We start from the raw sequence: 20,111 nt of genomic DNA, 5'->3' as shown, positions 1-20,111 counted from the left end.
AATGATTTGGGTTAGTGCTGAGTTGGAAAACATCGTAGTCTTCTTGGCCAGAAAAGGACATTCTTTGAAATGCATCAGTCATGTTCAAGTTTGTTTAAGTTCTACGAATGATAATAGAATATTGACAGGACATTTCCATACAGTGTTTCCAGTAGTGGTGAGTGAGTCATTAGATTGTATTTTAATAACAACATACTGTATCAACAACGTGGCAATCAATCATACAAGTAATATACAGACATGTATACTAGTACACAGGGATTCTGATCTTCAGCCTTCATCCCATCCCTGCATGTTGTTAACTAGATCTTCTATCTTCAAGATGTAATGAAACCATTTGAAACCATACTGAAAATAAAGCCCGTCTGAATTGATCATCTACTTATTAAATCATTAATAAAACAACTGTTGAACACCAGAAGAACTCTTGAGTTGGTGGTTAATGCTTAGGAAAAAAGCATGACATCAGATTAGTTTAAACCCTTACCAGCTATAATGGAGTCTCCTTTTTGTAGTTAAACCCAGGGTCAGATCCTTCTATCTGCAGTTTCAAGACTTGTTTAAGGCTTAATTCAGTCTCCCCTATGGGGTAGTTCTCCAGAACGTCCTGGTGCCCTCTATTCTGTACAGTCCTATGGACAGAAACCCTCCCGAGGAAAACCTGATTGCCCTGAAGATGGTAGTTGGGGTTGGTCATAATGCCATTTCGCTTCTTCTCTGCAATGCTCTGCTGTTGGATGAATAACTGCTCTTGGGTCATTCCCACTTCTGGCTGGGTGGAGCCACCAACCATGATCTTACAATGAGGATCTTTCACCGCAATGCTCACTACAGACTTGTTGAGCGCAATCCTCTTATCAAACTGGGTCATCTCATATTCTAACACCTGACCCTGGGTTGAGCCAATGCTCTTGAGCCTTTTCTTGTCTCCAGACCCCCCTTTGCTGTTGGATGTGGTATTTTCGGTCTTACTCCCTTTGGTCGACTTGAGACCTGGCTTAACCTGAGGCCAGTCAAATTCACTCGGAGACCCCTGCTGATGTCCAATGGACTTGGTGGTGGAGGAAGGTGAGACGATGGATTGTCGGCTCCGACTGCGAGGCAGAGAGTGTTGCTGGATTTGCTCTGTGAAGGTCATTCCATGGAAACTATCTATGGGCACAGTCTGTGCAGTCGCAGTGGACGAGGTGGTTCTCAGTGAGGAGTTCTTCGAACTTTTGAGGGAATTATTTGAGAGAGACAACTTCTGTCTGTCCACGGTAGAGTCAGGAGATTCCGAAGGGGAGCTGAAGGCATGGACAGGACCGTTCTGTAAACCACGTCCAGATGACTGCATATCTCCAGCTCCCGTGCTGCCAGAGCTGTTGGATTTTATTGTGAGGGAGTGCATTTTCCCAGACACAGAGAGTGGGATTTTCTGTTCCATAGTGTGTACTGGCGAAGGACTACAGCCATTAAGACTCGAGGCCCCATACTTCTCAAGAAGTTTGATGATCATTGAATGCCCCCCTTTTGCAGCAACACGCATGGCTGTGCGTCCAAACTGGTCTGCGTGGTTGGGGTCAGCGCCATGCTCCAGAAGGATCTGCACTACATCTCTGTGCCCCTCTTGGGCAGCAATGCCAAGCGCTGTTGCCCCCTGATTACATGTATTGTCCACGTGAGTGCCATTGTCAATCAAGAACTGCACAACGTTTGCATGGCCTTGCCAAGCTGCTGACTGGAGGGCCGATCGCTTCTCGTTGTCACAAGAGTTCACGTCGGCATGATAGTTGATCAGCATCCTGACCATTTCTACATGCCCTTGCCAGCAGGACACGTGGAGGGCTGTCCTTCCCTCTGTGTCGCTGACTTCCACATTTGCCCCATTTTCCAGGAAGTACTCCGCCATTGCTAGCTGATTCTCAAGTGCCAATATGTATAATGTTGGGCGTCCGTCTGCGTCTTTATAATCTATATCAGCACCATGACTCAGCAACAGTTCAACAATATCCCTGTGGCCTTCCAGTGCAGCTGCCCTGAGAGAATTCCTCCCATCGTAACCTCTCTGGTCGATGCAAGACTTGTTGTCCAGAAGAATGTGGACAGAGTCATAGTGGCCCTCTTGCGCAGACAATATCAGGGGTATTCGACCATCGTTATCCACCTCTGTGCATCGGGCACCTTGCTCAATGAGGGCATCGCATACTTGCCGGTGACCCTCGAATGAGGCCATGTGCAGTGGGGTCCAGCCTGAGTCATCTCTGTGATTTTCATCTAGCCCTCTGTCCAGCAGAGTTCGTACCACCTCTACATTCCCTTGAGCGGACGCTATGCTCAGAACAGTCCTTCCTTCACTGTCGATGCTGTCAACAGCTGCACCCCAGAAAAGCAGGGTATTGACAACAGAGGCATGGCCCATGGATGCTGCTGCAAGAAGAGGCGTTCGGCCATTGTTGTCAGTGTGATCCACGTCGGCTCCACCTTCCAGCAGCAGATCAACTACGTCCACATGTCCTTCATAGGCAGCCACAAGGAGGGGGGTCATGCAGTCTTTGTCGCAGTGGTCCACCTCTGCACCCCTGTCAATGAGGAGGCTTACGACAGAGGCATGACCTTTACTGGCAGGCACACAGAGAGCAGCAACTGAGAGGGCTGTCCTTCCGTCCACATCTTCATGGTTCACCTCTGCCCCGTGTTCCAATAGGTGCTCTACGATTTCTCTGTGCCCCATGTATGCCGCTGCAATGAGAGCCGTCCTTCCTTCATTGTCTGCTTTGTTGACTTCTGCCCCGTGTTGGAGGAGGTTCAGCACGATGTCTTCATGGCCTCCCCAAGCTGCAGCTCTCAAGGCGGTTCTGCTGTCGGCATCAGCACAGTCAACTTTGGCACCGGCGTAGAGGAGAGCAGACACCACCTCCGAATGCCCACCCCAGGCTGCAGACCTAAGGGCGGTCCACCCATCGTGGTCTGTGTGATTGATGTTTGCCTCACAGCCAATGAGGCAGTTGACCACCTTAGTATGCCCTTGTCTTGCAGCAAGAGTAAGTGCCGTTTGTCCATGGCTGTCCACCAGCTCCATGTTGGCTCTTCTGGATATGAGAAAGTTCACCACATCCAGGTTTCCACTGTACGCAGCATTGGCCAGCAAAGTTCTGCCACTGGAATCACATTGGTTCACAGAGGCCCCATTGTCTAGCAATGTCCGAATGGAATCCTCTCTCTCCAGTGCCTGCTGCACTATGCAAGAGGCATGGTCGTCCTCGTTGTTGACATGAGCCCCAGCTTTGACCAGAAGCTGCAGCACCTCCTGTTCTTTAGGTATAGAGGTGGAAAGAGAGTCTTTAGTCGGTGTGCCATTCCACACCATCCAAAGAGCCAGGTTGAAAGGCTCTATCTGCAGGTTGGATTTGATCAGATGCAGGGCAAACTCCTGCACCTCCAGCGGTTTGAGCTGCTTGGCCCTGCAAGTGTAACTCATTGCCATCATTCTATGTCCCTCTGCTTCATTACACAAGTACTTTTGGGTACAATGCTTAACATCCAGGAGCCACTCGGCAAAACTGTAGTGAAAGAGGATCTTAGTACTTCTGAGGCCATCGATCAACAACTTGGAGAGGATGTCCAACTTCTTCTGAAAGTCCTCCATGGTGAGGGCCATGTTTTTGGTCCAGACAGCATAGTAAAGCTCCTTGACAGTAAGCGGCCTGCAGGTGGCGAGGATCACGTTGAGGATGGGCTGGACTTTGGCAAACTGCTTCCGAACAAACAGCCTTTGGCAGAGCCACAAGTAGAGGCCATTGAGGGTGCCGGGGATGTCACGGATCTCTCGCAGCATGATGAAGTTCTCCACCACCCCGTCCAGCACTCGTTCCAGGTACAGGAAGCAGCCGCTGCTTTTGATGTGCAGCTGGTTGAGCATCTCGGCCGTCTCCTTGGTAAGATGCTGGCGAAGGGCCTCCTCCTGGTCGAGTCTGTGGAGGATGTACTGCTGCACGTCCTTGACGATGTAGGCTTTACGGAGGTCATCCAGGCTGATTTTACGGAATCCTAGAAAATAGAGGAAAAAAACTATTAGTTTACCACAAACTTTTATTTCCACCAACTTCTTCCCACACATTTCCAATATTAATATGGCAGTGTTACAGTGTATCAGAGTAATACAGAGCGGGTATAATTAGTCTTTACACTGAATTTCAGCACTCATACGAAGATAAGTAATACATTTTCCCATGGTGAACTTAAATTCTCAGAAAGACGTCTGACCTTCAGAATATAGTCACTCCATTTTCCCATTGATCTTTTACCTTTGAAAAATTATATTACATCAAGCTTCCATTTCCTAAAGCAGAGACTAATTAGTGGCAAAGCCATGTTGTTAAAATAAAACCTTTCAAAGGAATTGAGAGCATGACCCTGGTCTCTGGCAGAGTAATCAGTTCAGCATCGATATGGCAGATCTTTTGTGAAGGACTATGGAAAACAAAGCTGCTGTAATTGACGCTCTAAAGGGGTATTTGATGCATAAGGCCTTTGATTATCCTAAGAAAACACAATACATTATCAGTCCAATACATTTAACCAAAGACATCAATAATATTGTAAAATATACTGCACAATAATATAAAACGCAACATGCAACAATTTCAAAGATTTTACTGACTTGCAATTCATAAGGAAATCAGTCAAAAGTTCATTAGCCCCTAATCTATGGATTTCACATGACTGGGAATACAGATATATATATTTTTAAAGGTATTTGTGTTGGCCACAGATACCTTTAAAAAAAGTAGGGGCTTGGATCAGAAAACAAGTCAGTTTCTGGTGTGACCACCATTTGCCTCATGCAGCGCTACACATCTCCTTCGCATAGAGTGATCAGGCTGTTGATTGTCGCCTGTGGAATGCTGCCCCAGACCTCTTCAATGGCTGTAAAAAGTTGCTGGATATTGGCAGAAATCATACTGAAACATGAGGTGATGGCGGTGGAAGAATGGCACAACGATGGGCCTCAGGATCTCGTCACGGCAGCTCTGTGAATTCAAATTGCCATCGTGTTCATAGCTTATGTCTGTCCATACCAAAACCTCATCGCCGCCATGGGGCACTCTGTTCACAATGCTGACATCAGCAAACAGCTCTCCCACACAACGCCATTCATGTGGTGCGCAGTTGTGAGGCCGGTTGGACGCACTGTCAAATTCTCTAAAACAATGTTGGAGGCGGCTTATGGTAGAGAAAGTAACATTCAATTCTCTGGCAACATCTCTGGTGGACATTCCTGCAGTCAGCATGCCAATTGCACAGTCCCTCAAAACTTGAGACATCTGTGGCATTGTGACAAAACTTCACATTTTAGAGTGGCCTTTTATTGTCCCCAGCACAAGGGACCTGTGTAATGATCATGCTTTTTAACTAGCTTCTTGATATGCCACACCTGTCAGGTCGATGGATTATCTTGGCAAAGAAGAAATGCTCACTAACAAGGATGTAAATAAATTTGTGCACAAAATTTGAGAGAAATACGATTGCTGTGCGTATGGAACCTTTCTGGGATCTTCTATTTCAGCTCATGAAACATGGGACCAACACTTTACATGTTGCATTTATATTTTTGTTCAGTGTAAGTAGTTTTGGAAAATAAAGTATGCAAATAAGACTCTCTTATACAATATACATCAAAATCCTTAAAGCTCAGGGCCCAACTAATTCATTAAAATGACCTCTCCTCACATACCTCAGAAACATGCATTGAGACCTGTACTGTAATATATTTGAGAGAAAGGGCCACAAAGTAGGTAACATCTGGGAGACATTTCCATTTTATAGTACACCAATGGCCATACGACAACTCTACTGCTTCACTCATTAACAGATTACATGCACAGACCAGACCTTCAGAAAGAAATCACCATGGGTCTTAATGAATGACCCCACTAATGTGCAGTAGCAATCCTTTCCCAGATAGGGAAAATTAACTCCATGCCAGACTGCTAACAGACATGTAGAGGGAAACTTCCTTCATGTTGAAGCAGTTAGCTCAGGCTACACACCCAAAGGGCAAGGGAAGCATTTCCACATAGATGTATTTACTGTTCCCATGGTCTTAGGCCTTCTGGGGAAACAAGAGACTCGTTCAATGTTGACATATTTCTCAATTCTAAACTAGCCTCCTGCTGTGGGAAACGGGTGTTAAATTCCTTTCTTTTATCTAATTGCCTACATCATCAAAAACAAGCCACTTCTAAATGTTTCCTGAAGAAATGGGCTCGTTTCCTGCTGCCTGGGTTAGGGTAACCGGGTTAATTAAATGAAGGTACCTTAATAAATAAAACAAACATTGCAAAGTAAGTATCTGAGAGGATTCTAGACAGAGACTAATGACAACGTTTAGACACAATCAACATGCTCAGAATCAATCAGTGCCATTAATACTACAAACTGGGTTGGTTTGATTGTCTGTGCACAAGTATCACAAAGCCTGTGGCATTGTGCCCTCCATTAATAAGACTATGAAACCTTATCCAACACAGAGGCAATGGAACCACACCTGTAGGTACACGAGGCACACCCCTCTAATCATTGTCATTGTAGCTTTCGACACATGAACCTGGCAGTACTCATACATGTGCGATAAACCGATCCTTGAGGAATATAAAACGTTTCATGCAAGTCAGGGTTAATTAGGTTCTACATTATAAAATGCCATTCCAAATAATTACAAACGGCTATCTGTGGTATAATACCATTCCATGCTATAACAGAAACGACAAAAAACAATGCAGCTAATCTGTCCGACATAATGTAGTCACTAATAACAGAGTACAGTAGGATCACCATAATATTACTTAGAACCCAATGACCCAAAGCCTCTGTGTGTCAGTCAATGTTTTTAGCAACAGAGTATTTTCCACTGCCTCTTCCAGGCCCTGTGGCCTCCTGCTCCACCTCAGTCTCATTCTCCGCTAAGCATTCGGGATCCCTCCAGCCGAGACAGGAAACCCACCGCCCGAGAGGAGGAAGAGGCCATTAAGAGGGGGGACTGAACGATTTCTACGACAGATGACCTAAAAGTCCATTTTAGCCAGCCGGGAGCTTTTGCCTCAGCATGTTGTCTTTTAAAAGGTTATCTCGGTGTTTGATTTAGACACATGTAACCCGCCATCAGAGGATCAGTGAATCAGACGACACTGCATAGCAACTTGTAGCAGTTATTTATCTCTCGAGGCAATGATGAACAACGAATGCACTCCTTCTCTCCTACAATTCTGAGACTACTGTCCTCCCCCAGTTGCTACACGGTTGTTCATATGTACATTATGAACACTGATGATGTGGAAAAGTCAAGAGGAGGAAAAGAGAGAGAGCAAGTTAACCACAGCCATCTTGAAATAGAGCATTATCCCTGAAAACATTTCCAGAGGCCCAGAGAAAGGAAAAGAAAGAAATGAACAAGCATGGGCCCCCTGTCTGAACACACCAGAGGTCTTTTCATTAAATGACTATAAATGGAGGAATCTGACCTACAATTCCCACTTGAGTCATCACAGACATCACTTCATATGGCCTGAAAATCTGCTGTGCAGTCGTGACAATATCATTGTTCTCCTCGTGTGGCACAGATGAACACAAGAGAAAGTTGAGGCAACAACTTCGGCTCATCGCAGTAGCAGATGTAGTCACTAGCTACACAATTAACTGCTATCAGAGGTCTGCATGACTCATGTTGCACAGGCCTTTCAAGAAGCGTGTTTTCTTTTAACTGCAGGCAAGGACATGATGCCAAGACCTTGAAACTTTTCCAGGTCAACTGGACCACAGTCAATTGTAACTGGGGGGCTGCAACAGTACGAGCATGGATGGCAGGGGTCTGAACAGAGAGGGACAGCTAACCAACCAACAACTGACGCATTCATCAGGCCAGGGATGCAGCGCCGAGTACAGGCCTCTGAGCCAGCTGCTGCTCGTTACGGACCTGGATAGTAGCCACGAGAGACACAGTCCAATACAAAATGAGGAACCGTTGTCAGATGACAAATGAGGTAGGGTGTGTGTGTATGGAGTGGGGGGTGGTTACAGGTTCTGACCCATGGACCTGGTTCTGACCGCCAGCGTCTCAAATTTGTCACATTCTTCGCAAACCACCATATTAAGTCATAAGATCCAAAAGGTAAACAGAAACCCTAGCTCCTCTGCTCTAGCCTGCCGTAACCCCCCCCAACTCGACAAACGCCTGTCCAACAGCTGCAGATGTCTTGGCTCCAACACCGAAAACGGCAGCCTCCCATACACAAGTATGTGGGACGAGACTCTGCTCAAACCGTCTGTAGAAAAATAAGTCTTAAAAGCTTCAGTTGCCTTTTCATTTTGAAACATGTTTGCTGCACGCTCGAACACTGATTACATTAGATAAATGTTAGTGAACTGCGGAAAAGATGCCATAGTCTATTTGTTATTGAGAAATGAAATATAGATGGAAGTTGGTATTCATTTAAAATAAGCAAGAAATGAAAACTGTAACTGTACTCGAGTTTATTTGTTGGGAGAAACATAACTATGTCAATGATTTCTGTGCCATTTATATCCTTACGCGGCATCCTGACATGAGAAGCAGAATTAAACGTGCCACTGGAAACAACTACATAAACATTCAAACAATTCATTTGCAGAGAGTAATCCTGGCGGCAGAAGCTTGAATGGGTCTTGTCCGAACGTGTCCTCTCCTGAATTTCAAAACAAGGAGAGGAGACCTTCCAGTTAGACCTGTTGTGGTAACTGAGTGGACTGGGGAACACTGAAAGGTATACACTTCGGGCCATTTAGTACAGCCTAGTATTACAGTCTACAATCTAATGGTCCCATCAAGCCACCTGCATGAAAACGCATCACACGCTGCAGGAATACATCTATCAAAGATGATTTATGTGAAACACTGCAGAGCCTGCAGACTGATTAGGGGAAATATCCAGCCAATGAAACGCTGTGTTGTATTCCAGAGATACTACAGGATAGTGGTATGAGATGAATTCATAAGGCAGCACACCTGGGTGGCTATGCTCAGCTCAGTCTTTGACCCACAACGGGTCACTATATCTACAGCTGGATTGACATGAAGCCTCCTTTTTTGCATACAGCTGCACCAATGACTAGCCTTTTCCTCCAGATGACATTTTGAAAGCCTGCATTAAACTGATGGTGATACTATGTTTCACAACTAGGGCTAGCCATTTATCCTGACCACATGACCTAAACCAGTAAAAAATAGTTACTAAAAAGAACAGTATTGTTTTGGTTGCATCTTACCATGGTTCAAGTCTTAATGACCTAATTAATAAATATTTTGTAAATTTATTGTCATTAGCGCAGACTCTCTTGCCTAGAGTGACTTACAGGAGCAATTTAGGGTTAAGTGCCTTGCTCAAGGGCACATATAAACAGATTTTTCACCCAGTCGGCTCGGGGATTCGCACCAGCGACCTGTCGGTTACTGGCCCAATCCTCTTAACCGCCGGGCTATCTTCCGCCCTTTTTGACCCACTCTTTATGATTTTCGGCACAGATTTGCGGCACAGAGTAACGTGTCCAGTCTTGGATGCCAATCGTGTTTTATTTGTCGTCACTTCAAATCAACCTCTATCTGCTATCGGTGTGCAGCTTGGAGTCTGGAACCATATTGTTCAGCATGTCCACGCACCAGATTTAACGCTCAGCCCATGGAATGTTCACAGAGCTCGCTGTAAAACCCAGGTACTTGCAAAGTTATTCTTGGCATGAGAGTCGGAGTCAGTCTGGCATACCACCCTGTCTTTAGCACGCTTTACCCCCCGTTGCAAGGCGAACCGTTGGCTTGCCAGAAATTATAGGGCATTTATTTTCCTCAAATCAAATTAAGACCTAATTAAAGATCCCTGTATCGAAACGAGAACCGACATGCCTATACAGAAACCTAAAGAGAATACTAATCTTGTTCTATGAAACCGGGGATTGTTGGCAGGGCCATGCTGCATTCCAAAAAGGCCATCACCTAGAAGGCAAAGAGACAGAGTTCTTCAACCATGTCTTGAGTCATGTTTCTGCGGTGCAGCACCAAAGGTCTCATAGATACACAGACACAGAAGACCTGTAATTTACTTGGCTGTCAGACTGCTCGTGGTAAATACAGCATTCGGGGGATTAGGGTTGTCTTCAGCACAGCCAAGTAGCGCTCAACATGCAGACCCAGAGACTAACCAGCATACAGGACTACAAACCTGATGCACAATCTGTAAACACCAACTCAGCAACTATGAAGTTAACGGCAACTATGACGATAACCATAGAACAACCAAATACTATCATTTTAAGGATATTTTAGTCCGTTGAGGTTATGCATTCTGTAAGCAATACCTTCCTGACAAATAAGTGGTCCACATATCTAGCACAAAGTTATTTGAATGGTCACTTCCACTGACATCCCTCCCATTTCTAATGATTTTACGTCACCCGTACTACGTCCACGCTTCCTACATCTATGACAATATGTCATGACAGTGGAGCCTGCTGGTCAATGATAGGTCATCCAAACACCATCTTCATCCCTCTTTGGGGAGCATTCCACTCCTGGTGTAGAATAAATAAACAGTCCTCAATGCTTTACAGCGATATTTGTGTTGTCAGCTGGCCAGAATATAGTGAGGCCTCTCCATTTGCACCAAAAAGAAGAAAACAACTCCCAGGATGGAGACATTTGAGTGCTTTGACTTTCTTTCGGAGGGGCCCTATGCTCTGCGGCCCCTCGTAACCAAGCTTGGGTCTGCAGACAAGGGCTGGTCTGAGAGCTATGGTGGGGGCAGGAGAGGCCTGCTATTTCATTTCTGGTCAGTGGTGGTAAATCAGGCCTGTCACCTGGCTTTGGTGCAAAGAATGGTCCATTCAGAGCCGGAGCAGAGAAGGCACAGCTCCTCACTAGGGTGGACTACAGCTCCTCACTAGGGTGGACAACAGCTCCTCACTAGGGTGGACAACAGCTCCTCACTAGGGTGGACTACAGCTCCTCACTAGGGTGGACTACAGCTCCTCACTAGGGTGGACTACAGCTCCTCACTAGGGTGGACTACAGCTCCTCACTAGGGTGGACTACAGCTCCTCACTAGGGTGGACAACAGCTCCTCACTAGGGTGGACTACAGCTCCTCACTAGGGTGGACTACAGCTCCTCACTAGGGTGGACTACAGCTCCTCACTAGGGTGGACTACAGCTCCTCACTAGGGTGGACTACAGCTCCTCACTAGGGTGGACTACAGCTCCTCACTAGGGTGGACAACAGCTCCTCACTAGGGTGGACAACAGCTCCTCACTAGGGTGGACAACAGCTCCTCACTAGGGTGACTACAGCTCCTCACTAGGGTGGACAACAGCTCCTCACTAGGGTAGACTACAGCTCCTCACTAGGGTAGACTACAGCTCCTCACTAGGGTGGACAACAGCTCCTCACTAGGGTGGACAACAGCTCCTCACTAGGGTGGACAACAGCTCTTCACTAGGGTAGACTACAGCTCCTCACTAGGGTGGACAACAGCTCCTCACTAGGGTGGACTACAGCTCCTCACTAGGGTGGACAACAGCTCCTCACTAGGGTGGACTACAGCTCCTCACTAGGGTAGACTACAGCTCCTCACTAGGGTGGACTACAGCTCCTCACTAGGGTGGACTACAGCTCCTCACTAGGGTGGACTACAGCTCCTCGCTAGGGTGGACTACAGCTCCTCACTAGGGTGGACTACAGCTCCTCACTAGGATGGACTACAGCTCCTCACTAGGGTGGACAACAGCTCCTCACTAGGGTGGACAACAGCTCCTCACTAGGGTGGACAACAGCTCCTCACTAGGGTGGACTCCAGCTCCTCACTAGGGTGGACTACAGCTCCTCACTAGGGTGGACTACAGCTCCTCACTAGCGTGGACAACAGCTCCTCACTAGGGTGGACTACAGCTCCTCACTAGGGTGGACTACAGCTCCTCACTAGGGTGGACTACAGCTCCTCACTAGGGTGGACTACAGATCCTCACTAGGGTGGACTACAGCTCCTCACTAGGGTGGACAACAGCTCCTCACTAGGGTGGACAACAGCTCCTCACTAAGGGTGGACTACAGTTCCTCACTAGGGTGGACTACAGCTCCTCACTAGGGTGGACTACAGCTCCTCACTAGGGTGGACTACAGCTCCTCACTAGGGTGGACAACAGCTCCTCACTAGGGTGGACTACAGCTCCTCACTAGGGTGGACTACAGTTCCTCACTAGGGTGGACTAAGCTCCTCACTAGGGTGGACTACAGCTCCTCACTAGGGTGGACTACAGCTCCTCACTAGGGTGGACAACAGCTCCTCACTAGGGTGGACTACAGCTCCTCACTAGGGTGGACAACAGCTCCTCACTAGGGTGGACTACAGCTCCTCACTAGGGTGGACTACAGCTCCTCACTAGGGTGGACTACAGCTCCTCACTAGGGTGGACTACAGCTCCTCACTAGGGTGGACTACAGCTCCTCACTAGGGTGGACTACAGCTCCTCACTAGGGTGGACAACAGCTCCTCACTAGGGTGGACTACAGCTCCTCACTAGGGTGGACAACAGCTCCTCACTAGGGTGGACTACAGCTCCTCACTAGGGTGGACTACAGCTCCTCACTAGGATGGACTACAGCTCCTCACTAGGGTGGACTACAGCTCCACACTAGGGTGGACTACAGCTCCTCGCTAGGGTGGACAACAGCTCCTCACTAGGGTGGACTACAGCTCCTCACTAGGGTGGACTACAGCTCCTCACTAGGGTGGACTACAGCTCCTCACTAGGGTGGACTACAGCTCCTCACTAGGGTGGACTACAGCTCCTCACTAGGGTAGACTACAGCTCCTCACTAGGGTGGACAACAGCTCCTCACTAGGGTGGACAACAGCTCCTCACTAGGGTGGACAACAGCTCCTCACTAGGGTAGACTACAGCTCCTCACTAGGGTGGACAACAGCTCCTCACTAGGGTAGACTACAGCTCCTCACTAGGGTAGACTACAGCTCCTCACTAGGGTGGACAACAGCTCCTCACTAGGGTGGACAACAGCTCCTCACTAGGGTGGACAACAGCTCCTCACTAGGGTAGACTACAGCTCCTCACTAGGGTGGACAACAGCTCCTCACTAGGGTGGACTACAGCTCCTCACTAGGGTGGACAACAGCTCCTCACTAGGGTGGACTACAGCTCCTCACTAGGGTAGACTACAGCTCCTCACTAGGGTGGACTACAGCTCCTCACTAGGGTGGACTACAGCTCCTCACTAGGGTGGACTACAGCTCCTCGCTAGGGTGGACTACAGCTCCTCACTAGGGTGGACTACAGCTCCTCACTAGGATGGACTACAGCTCCTCACTAGGGTGGACAACAGCTCCTCACTAGGGTGGACAACAGCTCCTCACTAGGGTGGACAACAGCTCCTCACTAGGGTGGACTCCAGCTCCTCACTAGGGTGGACTACAGCTCCTCACTAGGGTGGACTACAGCTCCTCACTAGCGTGGACAACAGCTCCTCACTAGGGTGGACTACAGCTCCTCACTAGGGTGGACTACAGCTCCTCACTAGGGTGGACTACAGCTCCTCACTAGGGTGGACTACAGATCCTCACTAGGGTGGACTACAGCTCCTCACTAGGGTGGACAACAGCTCCTCACTAGGGTGGACAACAGCTCCTCACTAAGGGTGGACTACAGCTCCTCACTAGGGTGGACTACAGCTCCTCACTAGGGTGGACTACAGCTCCTCACTAGGGTGGACTACAGCTCCTCACTAGGGTGGACAACAGCTCCTCACTAGGGTGGACTACAGCTCCTCACTAGGGTGGACTACAGTTCCTCACTAGGGTGGACTACAGCTCCTCACTAGGGTGGACTACAGCTCCTCACTAGGGTGGACTACAGCTCCTCACTAGGGTGGACAACAGCTCCTCACTAGGGTGGACTACAGCTCCTCACTAGGGTGGACAACAGCTCCTCACTAGGGTGGACTACAGCTCCTCACTAGGGTGGACTACAGCTCCTCACTAGGGTGGACTACAGCTCCTCACTAGGGTGGACTACAGCTCCTCACTAGGGTGGACTACAGCTCCTCACTAGGGTGGACTACAGCTCCTCACTAGGGTGGACAACAGCTCCTCACTAGGGTGGACTACAGCTCCTCACTAGGGTGGACAACAGCTCCTCACTAGGGTGGACTACAGCTCCTCACTAGGGTGGACTACAGCTCCTCACTAGGGTGGACTACAGCTCCTCACTAGGGTGGACTACAGCTCCTCACTAGGGTGGACTACAGCTCCTCACTAGGGTGGACTACAGCTCCTCACTAGGGTGGACTACAGCTCCTCACTAGGGTAGACTACAGCTCCTCACTAGGGTGGACTACAGCTCCTCACTAGGGTGGACTACAGCTCCTCACTAGGGTGGACTACAGCTCCTCACTAGGGTGGACTACAGCTCCTCACTAGGGTGGACTACAGCTCCTCACTAGGGTAGACTACAGCTCCTCACTAGGGTGGACTACAGCTCCTCACTAGGGTGGACTACAGCTCCTCACTAGGGTGGACTACAGCTCCTCACTAGGGTGGACTACAGCTCCTCACTAGGGTGGACAACAGCTCCTCACTAGGGTGGACTACAGCTCCTCACTAGGGTGGACTACAGTTCCTCACTAGGGTGGACTACAGATCCTCACTAGGGTGGACTACAGCTCCTCACTAGGGTGGACAACAGCTCCTCACTAGGGTGGACTACAGCTCCTCACTAGGGTGGACTACAGCTCCTCACTAGGGTGGACTACAGCTCCTCGCTAGGGTGGACTACAGCTCCTCGCTAGGGTGGACTACAGCTCCTCGCTAGGGTGGACTACAGCTCCTCGCTAGGGTGGACTACAGCTCCTCACTAGGGTGGACTACAGCTCCTCACTAGGGTGGACTACAGCTCCTCACTAGGGTGGACTACAGTCTCTCTCTGAAGAGACGTGAGAAGGAAACAAAAGCTGCTGATAAAACCACCGTTTCAGAGAACGGACGCAGCATAAATGGTGACACACAAGCATGGGGGGAGTAACAGGTATGTATGTGGTAGACATTAGTTATGGGAGTGATTTGTGCTCAATAGCCCAATGGATAAATGTTGTCTCGATAAAGTAATGAACAAGTGAACCATTATTTCCCTATGGAGGGCAGAAGAATGTCCCCTGGAATGGTTTAGGCTTCCAGCCACCATTCCTGGGTGAAAAACTGAAATATGCCCGTCTTAAAATCCTGTTGCTATACATGGCCTAAAAGAGAACACCATACTGTGTGTGTCAGCCAATACTCCACTGAAAACTTTATTGGACAGATGGTATCAATCACTACAGTTCTACTGTACTCTGACAGGGAAACAAGACAGGGCTTCATCATGCATTCCGAATGAGTTTTCACATGATTAGTCAGTCATTTTCAGTCAAGACTGCAATGTTTCACTGTCCGCTGTTTACAAAGAGTGCACGGCAAACATAGTAAGGTAATCAGACAGTCCGGGAAGAAGCTCTTTCAGCTTAAATCCTGATCATGTTAACCTTCAAGACAAATCTGAGAGAGAGAGAGAGAGAGAGAGAGAGAGAGAGAGAGAGAGAGAGAGAGTGAGAGAGAGAGAGAGAGAGAGAGAGAGAGAGAAATATATATTTTGAGATACAATGAGTCAATTTCCATGGCAACATTTTTAGGGATACCATCCAAAATATTCTCCAGGACCATTTGAGCTGAATGGTGGCCTACCCAATGACCTTTTGGTCAGAAGTCTTTCTCCAAACTCAATCTTCACTATATTCATGTGACCACAAAGTTCCCACAACCACAAAACAGCGTGTATTGGGCTACAAACACCTCCTCCGCTCAGGACAGAAGTGCTATTTTCAATAGGCGCATGCGGTCGCTTTACAGAGAGCGTGACGCTGCACTCTGGCAGAACTCTGCCAACACACACTGGCCTCGTAAACAATACAGAGGACTATTTTTAGTGTACGCTTCGACTCAATTTGATACTCTAAGTCTTGTGGTCTATTTTCATCAAGCTCTACGGGAATTGTGAGTATTCGCACAGCGGTTAAAATAAGTGGGTGTGTCTAATGGACGATCAAGTAAGCGTGCATGTGTGTGGGAGACTGCAGAGCTGAACGGTTGCTGATGGTGTGGAAAACACAGAACAATGAACACAGACTAAACCAAAATGAATTGCTTGACCACGTCAAGAAACTCTTCGAGTTTTGCTTTCTGTGAATGCTAAACCTATTACTCAGAAGCACAAGCTACTTTATCGGGTGTGTAGACTTTTGATCCTGTGACTGTTACAACAGCTAGCAGCATTTCAAAACACATGTTTGACATGTTCATTTTCCATCTGCAACAGACAGGTAAAACGTATCTCGCTGTTTTCATTATTCCGTCGGGTGTTTAAAGTGACAGTAGGCTATGACATGGGCTTGGCCCTTATCATAGTGACAACTAAAGGGATCGAGAGGACGGGAGTCAAACAGAAAACACAAGAGATAACTGCTGTTTATCGGATTGCTCCATGGTGAATCTTCCTCTCAATAAAACCATATCAAAACAACTGTAAGTAAAAATACCAGTAATCATTAATATCACTATTAATTATCAGGAAGCAACTTCCTGATGAGGATCATCATCAGGGATTTACATTGGTGGCATATACCAGCAGTAATTCCATCCCCAACAATTGATGTCTCATGAAATCCACAAATTCGGATCTACGGTTGGGGGCAATCACAAATGTCTGATACCTATCCACTCATGATGAATGGAATAACGGAAACGTTTAAAATAGTATGCAAATCCGACAAAGCCTTCCACTCATCAATGTGTGCAATGCATCTGTGTGTCCTGTGGGCTAAGGACAGTACGGAACAGGAGACATGACAGAGCTATGATTCATTGGCCGCTGTGTTCGGTTAGATCAATACTGTTAGGCAGGGGGTCCAGGTCACTGGTGTAATGGGAACTGAATGCCTCTGCAGACCTTCCAGCAACTATTACGTTTGATTATCTCGATGCAACGCTTACATTTCAATTTCATATCTATTTTATGTCCATCGGAATTGGCATGGCTGGTCCACACAAGGGTCAAAATATTGATTTAAGAATCCTCTCTCAAATTCCTGCTCATGTTATGGACGTAGAAAACAAAACAGTGCCATAGAAGAGCTCGGGGCAGGCTTCCAGAACCCTATCCTTTCACGATTCCAAAAGTCCTTGACTGTGCTCATAAACAAACATGTGTTTTCATACAGCGCATGTAAATATGATTGAATCTCTCTAGACATTTCTTGAGTTGTTTGCCCATCTTATTAACTAACATTTGCAGTTATGTGGCAGAATATGAATCAGTACATCATCTTGTTCAAAACTGCCAGCTTCCCTGCGTTAACTCTGCCCACAGCCAGTAATACCTAAACTAGCATAGCATAGGAATTATATTCAGCAAGAAACCTTAATTGCATTTGGCAACCACTTTCTGAATAGAGCACAGAATAGACAGGGCTGTTTTAAATGGGGTTTTACATGATGTTTCAAGCAGCAACAGGAGGGCATCCGAATCTCCCACATATTGTGTTTGGAGAGCTGAAGGGGACACAACAGTGCAGGCTCTGCGGCGGGTATTACACCCACACTCTCTTACTGGTTCGATTAATGTTACGCCAGCCTCTCTGCTCATCACCCAATAGTGGGCTGTTATTCTGACAGCTCCATAATGGCCGCTAGTTCGGCTTGTCATGGCACAGAGAGCAGTAGTCGTTTTCGCAAGACACCGTGATATTTAAGCGTTCTGTGGCAGGACCTAATCTTTTTAGCATTTCACGATGTTAAAATCTATACGGAATTAGCATTCGCTGAGCCGACGTGGCTGGAAGCACAGCATGACATGTGCTTTGTTTAATAGTTGCCGAAAAGGCTGACATTTATCACGACACGGAGTAGAATAATCTGTACTCCAGAAGAACATAACCTGCTCAGTAAGAGTTTAAATATAACTGAAAAGGCTTTTACTATGATTACCTTACAGAAAACCCAAAGGAAATCCATATATCTCCTGAGAAACATATGCTTAATGTATGCAAACAAAAGCAGTTAAGAGGAAGTTTTATTCTTCAAGGAGCCACAAGTGGCAGACTAGTGTCAGTACAAGATGCCACATTCCCGTTAATTGTTTGTTTGTGTGGCCATGTGTGTTGTCTAAAGGGAACTAAAATGTGTTCTGCGATACATTTTTGCATTTGGTGGAAAATGACTCATTACGTGAATATACGAAACAACATATACCAATTGCTGTATATAAGCCTCACCATATGGATCCCAAAAGAAATTAAAAACAAAGTCTTTCAAAACCTGGTGAGAACCCGACCCGAAAGGTACCCAAACAGATTTACTCAGACCTGTGAACAGTTTGGTGATGGCCCTGTTCTGTCGGCGTGCTGAGCAGATGAGGAGGAGCCAGGGTGGGAAGAACTCATGGTGGCTGGCCAGAAGCTCAGCGATGGTTCTGGGGGTGCCTGAACCTGAAGACCTCTGTTCCCCCTCACCCAGCTGACAGCCTTCGTCAATAGAGTCTACCAGGAGGAAGAGGGCCTGCTGAGGCGGCTTGGCGCTCAAGAGTGGGAGGAGAACACACCTGTAGGGCAAAATAGAAGAGGAAATATTTAGAAATCTCTCTGTGCACCTAACGCTTCCCACAGCAAGTTGATACTGTTGAGGAGAGGTGAGGATGAAAGTCCACCTACATCAAAAATTGATTTAATGTCAGTCAGTATCAAACGTTTGATTGTATCTTAGAAACTTTCTCTCAATCAACAGTTTAACTTTCAGGCCCTTGACCTGCCTTCACAGTGCAAACGCAATCTCTAAAACTGAAACCCCTTTAGGGAATTGAAATCTGCAGTACAGACATCACTGCATATAGACGGTATAACACTGCATATAGACTGTATAACACTGCATATAGACTGTATAACACTGCATATAGACTGTATAACACTGCATATAGACTGTATTACAATGCATATAGACTGTACAACACTGCATATAGACTGTATAACACTGCATATAGACTGTATAACACTGCATATAGACTGTATAACACTGCATATAGACTGTATAACACTGCATATAGACTGTATAACACTGCATATAGACAATGCATATAGACTGTATAACACTGCATATAGACTGTATAACACATATAGACTGCATAGACTGTATAACACTGCATATAAACTGTATAACACTGCATATAGACTGTTTAACACTGCATATAGACTGTATAACACTGCATATAGACTGTATAACACTGCATATAGACTGTATAACACTGCATATAGACTGTATTACAATGCATATAGACTGTATAACACTGCATATAGACTGTATTACAATGCATATAGACTGTACAACACTGCATATAGACTGCATAACACTGCATATAGACTGTATAACACTGCATATAGACTGTATTACAATGCATATAGACTGTATAACACTGCATATAGACTGTATTACAATGCATATAGACTGTATAACACTGCATATAGACTGTATAACACTGCATATAGACTGTATTACAATGCATATAGACTGTATAACAATGCATATAGACTGTATTACAATGCATATAGACTGTACAACACTGCATATAGACTGTATAACACTGCATATAGACTGTATAACACTGCATATAGACTGTATTACAATGCATATAGACTGTATAACACTGCATATAGACTGTATTACAATGCATATAGACTGTATAACACTGCATATAGACTGTATTACAATGTATATAGACTGTATAACACTGCATATAGACTGTACAACACTGCATATAGACTGTATTACAATGCATATAGACTGCACAACACTGCATATAGACTGTATAACACTGCATATAGACGGTATAACACTGCATATAGACTGTATTACAATGCATATAGACTGTACAACACTGCATATAGACTGTATAACACTGCATATAGACTGTATAACACTGCATATAGACTGTATTACAATGCATATAGACTGTATAACACT

At 46.4% G+C, this 20,111-nt stretch overlaps 1 protein-coding gene across 1 annotated transcript in view; it reads right to left on the bottom strand.

The window, feature by feature from the left end:
* Positions 1–20,111, bottom strand: part of LOC112221015 (ankyrin repeat domain-containing protein 50) — a 34,172-nt gene that overhangs the window by 887 nt on the left and 13,174 nt on the right. Inside the window, exons 3-4 of the mRNA XM_024383057.2 lie at positions 18,464–18,699; positions 488–4,029 (exon numbers count right to left, since the gene is read on the bottom strand). Coding sequence (XP_024238825.2) covers positions 491–4,029; positions 18,464–18,699 — 3,775 coding nt within the window. The 3' untranslated portion in view covers positions 488–490. The remainder of the gene's footprint in view (positions 1–487; positions 4,030–18,463; positions 18,700–20,111) is intronic.

This window comes from Oncorhynchus tshawytscha, linkage group LG21 (assembly GCF_018296145.1).
Source record: "Oncorhynchus tshawytscha isolate Ot180627B linkage group LG21, Otsh_v2.0, whole genome shotgun sequence".
NCBI lineage: Eukaryota > Metazoa > Chordata > Actinopteri > Salmoniformes > Salmonidae > Oncorhynchus > Oncorhynchus tshawytscha.
Note: the sequence above shows the minus strand (reverse complement) of the source record. Positions and strands in the feature narration are given on the sequence as shown.